The sequence below is a fragment of the Hyperoodon ampullatus genome (assembly GCF_949752795.1).
Source record: "Hyperoodon ampullatus genome assembly, chromosome: 6".
Classification (NCBI taxonomy): domain Eukaryota; kingdom Metazoa; phylum Chordata; class Mammalia; order Artiodactyla; family Ziphiidae; genus Hyperoodon; species Hyperoodon ampullatus.
In genome coordinates this window covers 22,084,265-22,091,250 of record NC_136919.1, presented here as the reverse complement: position 1 = coordinate 22,091,250, position 6,986 = coordinate 22,084,265, and the positions used below count along the sequence as shown (strand labels likewise).

The 6,986-nt window shown below is 47.6% G+C and overlaps 1 protein-coding gene across 1 annotated transcript; it reads right to left on the bottom strand.

Moving 5' to 3' along the window:
- Window positions 1-4,510: 4,510 nt before the first annotated feature.
- On the bottom strand, window positions 4,511-5,457 carry LOC307054111 (olfactory receptor 13C7-like; the record flags this gene model as incomplete). Its single annotated transcript, XM_079705639.1, is given in 2 exon segments — window positions 4,511-4,812; window positions 4,815-5,457. Coding segments are annotated over 2 exon segments (945 nt in total).
- Between the last annotated feature and the right edge of the window lie 1,529 nt (window positions 5,458-6,986).

Genomic DNA, 6,986 nt, shown 5'->3' with positions numbered 1-6,986 from the left:
TTATTTTCTCTCTGTTTTGGAGGCTGGAATTTTGAGATCAGGGTGCCAACATGTTCAGGTTTTAGTAAGAGCTCTCTTCTTGGCTTGCAGACATCTTCCTGCCAAGTCCTCACATGGCAGAAAGAAAGAGAGCTCTCTGTTGCCTCTTCTAAGGACACTAATCTCATGCCAGCTCAAATACTCTTTCTTCCTTGAAGAAAGCATTGTAGTCCAGAAGAACAGGGGTTACAACTGTGGTAGGCAGGATTCTAAGCTGCCCCCAAGTTTTCTCTCCCCCTGGTGTACACACCCTGCATAATCCCCAGGACTGTAAAAATGATGGCTTTTACTCCCATGGTTGGGTTATACTACATGACATAGTTGGCCTTAACATAGGGAGATTATCCAGGTGGGCCTGACCTAATCATGAATCCTTTAAAAGCAGAGAGTTTTTCTCTAGCTAGTGACAGAAATGGAAGTCAGAGATTCAAAGCACTGAAAGGATTTGATGCACCATTACTGACATAAAGAAGGAAGGAGCCACGTAGCAAGGAAATGGGGACCTCAGTACTGCTGCTGCAAAAAAACTGAATTTTGCAACATAAATGAGCTTGAAAGTGGACTTTTCCTCAGAGCCTCCAGATGAGAACTTACTCCAGCTGACACTTTTGATTTCAGCCATTTGATACCCTAAGAACCGAGTCATGCCATGCTGGATTTCCGACATACAGAACTGTGAGCTATAAATGGGCATTGATTTAAGCTACTAAATTGTGGTGATTTGCTACACATCAATAGACAACTGACACAGCCCTGGAGGAACTATCAACCAGTAGGGGAAGGTAGCTGGGGATAAAGTCACCAGCCTCCCATCCTTCACGTAGACAATTCTGAGAGGCATTCTTCATGCTCTTTGGGTCCCTCCAGCAGAACTGATCCCCTATTGCGCACAGCAGCCATCTTAATAATGTACCCTTATATTGGCTTTTCCTTTCACATCTCACTCCTCCTGTTCCCTCATGGCAGCTTCCTGAGATCACCTCCAAAATAAACTGCCTGCACCCAAGTCCTTGCCTCAGGCTCTGCTTTGGGGGGAACACAACCAAGACAACTGCTACCAGGAGTAGCCCTAGAAAACATGCCCTCACCACTCAGACGGCAACAAGGACCCCATTTCTGTTGGTAAGTGAAGTGGCGATAACCCCTGGCCTGTTGTAGCATCATACTCATTAAGACATTCACCTGCATGGGGCTGAAATGTTTTACAGTCGAAGGGGATGCATGAGTTATTCAGTAGCTCTAGTACTTTGATAATATGAGGGGTTTGTTTGTTTGTTTGTTTTTTTGTGGTACACGGGCCTCTCACTGTTGTGGCCTCTCCCGTTGTGGAGCACAGGCTCCGGACGTGCAGGCTCAGCGGCCATGGCTCATGGGCCTAGCCGCTCCGCGGCATGTGGGATCTTCCCGTACCGGGGCACAAACCCGTGTCCCCTGCATCGGCAGATGGACTCTCAACCACTGCGCCACCAGGGAAGCCCTGAGGTATTTTTAAGGGTGGTAAAATTGACCCTCTTTTGTTAACTACCTTATAAGACTTAAAGAAAGAAAAATAGGCTCAGGTAAGCTAAGTGTAAACACAGAGCGTGCTATGAAAGCCAGAAGGCATCCATGGCAATTTTTAAAGAGATTCTCATCTCCTGCACCCACAAGGCAGATTGTGCTACAAGGCAGGGCCAGGATTTGACTGTAAAAATGGCAGAGCTACAAAGGAGACTGTGCAGCCTTGCCGGGTTTCCAATGCTAAAGTTGGGGACTTGACAGGGAAAGAGTGGGACCCTGCATCCTGGGATCAGGGTATCTGGGTGGATGCTCCTGAGAATCTAGAGACCTCAGATTCCTCTGAACCCTCCAGACCCACAGAATCAGCCCCTGAGTCCCCTCCCTGGTGCTGCCACAGAGCAGCCTCCGCTTGCCTGGAGACCGTGCAGGGATCTCATCTGAGGCAGATACTCTTCTCAAGATAAAGCCTGGACTCCCTTCAGTACAGTTCCTGCTCTGAGAGGAAACAGCGACTCTGCAAAAGGATGCTAGGACCTGGGGAATCAGTGTGGGAGTGGACCTGGAGGGTGCTGGAGTGGAGAGCAGGGTGTGGGTATACCGGCTACATGGGGACAGTGTCTTGATGTGGACATACTCTCCTTGACTCCGGACTGAAGACTCAGCAAGAATGCCGGAGCTGTCCTAACGTGCAGGACGCTGGGTTCATGAAGCTGGGATGTGACAGTGGTCCACACTAAATGAGGTAAGGAGGCTGGCGCCGCCTTGGAAGCATGTGGAGGAAGAAATGAGAAGGTTCAGGGAGTGTGAATGTTTAAAAGGGCTTCTGAGGGGAGATCAAAGAACCCACCACCCTGGGAAAATACAGAGGCCACCCCCCACTAAGGCAATAAGGCATGCACTGGTGAGGGGAGACCGACATCTTCGAAAAGCTTGGCGTTGGCTGTCCTCCGTGCAAGCATTAAGCAGCCACTCTCTCCGAGACCCTAGGACACTGCCTTAGTGTAGGAATGTGTCCCACCCAGAGTAGGATCTGCCAACCTCCACACCTCCACACCTCCCCGCCTCTAGGAATCTCTCCTCCTTCATCTCACAGATGATCTTTCCCTTCCACTTCAGGACACCTAAATGAGTTTCTTTAATGGGCTTAGGCTTTTAAGAAAGTGAAGGGAACTGATGAATGCCAGCTCTGGCATTCTGTTTTAGTTCTCTGGACCATCCCCCATATGGTTCCACTGTACTTCCACCTACAAAAACATATCTGAGGCAAGGACCTGGATCTGGTTTAAGGGACAGGAGGGAAGAGAGAGGAAAGAAAGAGAGGAAACAATGTGTTACATGCTCACAAAACTCAAAGGACCAAAATTTGGCAATCGCTGACTTTTAAAAATGTCAAGTGGATTAAAAATCATCACTATAATACAGTAAATCTCACTTCTATTTCAATATGTTCCTTGAGCTTGGGAGAAAATCATGGACATAGAGCTCTGGGAGCGGCACTGACCTCACAGCCCATCTTGCCTGTGCCACAGAAGGCACCACTACTGCTCTCATTAGTTATAGGGTTGAGAACATTTCTGCATTTGCTTTCCCACAGTCTTTCTGGGGTTTCATCTCAGTGTGGGCAGACTCATGAAGCGTGTGCTGGATGTAACTGGCATCCATGAGCCATGTGGGTTGCGTGGACACTAGTGTAGGAGCTGCAGGCCCCCTGTCCTGCGGCACTCTACTTCTGCCGCGGTGGAGTGGCACACTTGCCTCTGACTTCCCTGCGGTGACAACAGAGAGGAGAACATGGTACATGACAATATTCTTACTGTCCATCAGATCAAAACAAAGCAGCAGTTCAAGATAAGCCTCACTATGTCTAGTGCTAACATACGAGAGGAATGTCTGCCATGGTGCTAATGAGCACTATTGTACGTTGAGGCAGTTGTCATTTTCCAATTTATCAGATGGAGCTAAGGTCTCTGGGATGAGACCAAAGCAGAACAGGGGAAGCAATAGTTCTGAAACGGAGCAGGACCCTATGGTCCTTCCCCCATGTCCTCCACCTGCCTTTTATCTGTAAAAAAACCTTTAGTCAAAAAATAAATTTAATCAGAGAAATGAAAAAACGCAGAAGCAAAGGACAAAATAATAGTTTAGTCATTAAACAAAGTCAAGGGCCTCTAGTTCCTGCTCAAGAGCTATAGATAATATTCTGAGCCATATCCTGTGAGCTGTTTTGTAGATACTAAAGCCCCCACCAGGTGGAAGAAGTTAACTACATGATGACCAGGCTGTAGCCATGACATAAGCTGCCACAGTTCCCTGAACTGGCCTCAAAAGAAATGGCAAAAAACTGACCCTGGAACTGAAGACTAACTGCACTTAAAACAATCAAGATGACGCTGATCAGACCACCGCATGACCAATTTCAAGACTACTGTCAGAGCTGTGCTGTTTCAGCATGTAGCCCCTCCCTCTGCCTATAAAAGCTCTTGCCCACTGATTGTCAGTGGAGGGGGAATCAGCCTTTGAACAGGAGTCTGCCACCCACCACCAACCCCAGTTGCCGGCCTCCAAAATAAAGCAATCTTTCCTTTCCACTATCTTTGCCTCTTTATTGGCTTTTGAGCAGCAAGTAGCTGGACCCCACTTTTGGTAACAGTTCTACACAGAGAAAAACAAAATACTCGAAAGTCTTAGTACCACCAAAATTTCTGTTTGTCTCTTTTGACTATATTTGTAACTTTTTTATGGGTATTCATCAAATTCTTGTATCAGAGGATTTCAGACTTAGGCAGCAAAATAAGCTATGATATGATATAGTATGGTTCTGGGTGAAGCCAACAAACTAATCAGCAGCACCAGAAATGAAAAGGCTCTTACCACTGACAACCTAAGGACTTCCCTGGGTTACCATTCCCCCACGAGGACAATGAGTAGTTTGGAGGCCTTGCACTCTGGCAGTCTGAGAAATCTGTGAGGGTCACTCAGTTAGGTGTTTCTCATGAACCAGGTCCCTCACAGCAGCCTTCACATCCTTGTTCCTCAGGCTGTAGATGATGGGGGTCACCACCCCATAGAAGAGGGAGGTGAGCTTGTCTGCAAGGTCCTGTTTGTCTGCCCCCAGGGGGTCCTTGGATTTGGGCTTCCCATACACGAAGAGGATGGTCCCATAAAAGATAAGCACAACTGTGAGGTGGGCAGAGCAGGTGGAGAAGGCCTTTTTCCTCCCCTCTGCTGAGGGGATCCTCAGGATGGTAGCAATGATGAACACATAGAGAAACAGATGAAGAGAACTGGGATGCCCAGGAAGATCACATTGGCCACAACCATGCTGATCACATTGATGAAGATGTCAGCACAGGCCAACTTCGGGACAGCCAGGATCTCACAGGTGAAGTGGTTGATGACATTGTCCCCACAGAAGGGCAGCCTCACAGCCTGGGATGTCTGAACTACAGAGTTGGTGATACCAGCTGCCCAGGAGCTGGCAGCCATGGGCATGTAGGCAGCCTTGCTCATGGCCATGGGGTACCTCAGGGGGTTGCAGATGGCCATATAGCAATCAAACGCCATCATGCCCAGAAGCACACACTCTGTGGCTCCCATGGCAAAGGAAAGAAACATTTGCCCAAAACAAGCTGAGTAAGAGATGGTTTTCCTGGGGGTCAGGAAGCTGTCAAGGATGAGAGGGACTGAGGAGGTTGTGTAGCAGATGTCCAGCAAGGAGAGGTTCCTCAGGAAGAAGTACATGGGCTTGTGTAGGTGGGAGTCAAGGATGGTCACCAGGATGAGGACCCCGTTGCCCAGCAGGGTCACCAGGTACATGAGCAGGATGAGCACAAAGAATGTTTTCTCCAGCCTTGGGTGGGCTGAGAGGCCCAGGAGAATGAACCCCACCAGGGGGGAGGTCTGATTGGACCTGTCCATGGTGCCTCCAATCTATCACCTGAAGGAAGTCTCTGAGGTCAATCTCAGCACTCTCTGACTCCAAAAGTGCCTGGGCAGCAGGGAAAAAATCTTCACTCTGCTGAGCAACTGGAGAATAGCTCTGACAATTCTGTCATGTCTAAGGGGTTCTAGAAAAAATATAGTAGAGATCAGTATTTAACTTGTTTTCAGTAAGAATGAAGAGTTAATATGGATTAACTCATCTGCAGGTGACAATTTTAAAAGCTGGGCAAATGATTTTTTTTAAATAAATTTATTTGTTTATTTATTTATTTATTTTTTGGCTGCCTTGGGTCTTCGTTGCTGCACAAAAGCTTCCTCTGGTTGCGGCAAGTGGGGGTTACTCTTTGTTGAGGTGCACGGGCTTCTCATTGAGGTGGCTTCTCTTGTTGCAAAGCATGGGCTCTAGGTGCACAGGCTTCAGTAGTTGTGGCACATGGGCTCAGCAGTTGAGGCTTGCGGGCGCTAGAGCACAGAAAACTGGGCAAATGATTTAAAACATCTGTGTAAAGCACTGGCGAGGTAAATAAGGCAACAAAGAATCATAGGGTCATAATTCTGGGGGAAAAAAGGAATTCAAAGAAGTATATCCAGCATTTGAGGCTATGTTTCAACTAGGGCATTTGCAGCTTCTGGAGGTGGCCACTGAGAGGCCAAGAAGCACGACGCATAGCCTCCTGGAGGTGGGAACAGGTTTTGAAGTGCAAGGCCCACTGTGAAGGGCTCCTAACTAAACCTCCTCCCTTTGGTAGGGAACCCAAAGGGCAGCACCATAGGAATGAGTGAATCAGAAAGAAACATGCATTTACAGGTGCTGTAGCTCAGCTTCAAATCAAGCCCTGAAATTGGATTGAGGTGGTCCCAAATCTTTGATGCTCCCAAATACCTAACAGAAGCAAACATAAATCTACCTTGAGGGAAGGCAATATCACCCAGTCTCTAAATCATGTCTACAAGTAATTTTGCAAATACAACATTCGGCACACATTGAAAAAGAATAAGGCACACAGGAGACAAGACAACGTAAATGAAAACCAAGAGGAAAAAAAAGAAAATCAAGCCTCTTCTCTTAGGGGGAGGTGGGAGCCTGCAGTTCCTCTGCCCTGGTGTTGCCTGTTGAGAGAATTAACCCAGACACAGCGCCAAGGTCTTAACCTCCGGTTGATCCTCTTGTACATTTGGGGTACAAGTGAGCCTCTTGTGCACTGTGACCAAGTTGAAGGAGAGTTTGACTGAATGTCCCTTCTTTTCTTCATTCTCCATCTGCCTCACCAGAGGCACTGGCTTCTTCCTAAGACTGTTCACAGACTGCCCCTGGGTCCTGCTCGGTCAGGCCTTCTTTCTGGGAAGCTTGAATCTCTCCTCAGACTTCTAAGAGCTCCCCAAACTAGGATTTATTCTGGACCAGTGAAAAACTGTAGGTGACACTGAGGATATTGGGCATTTGGTTTTATTTGCTCTGTATCAAAATTATTCATGAACTTCCCAGATCTCCATCTCTTCAAGTG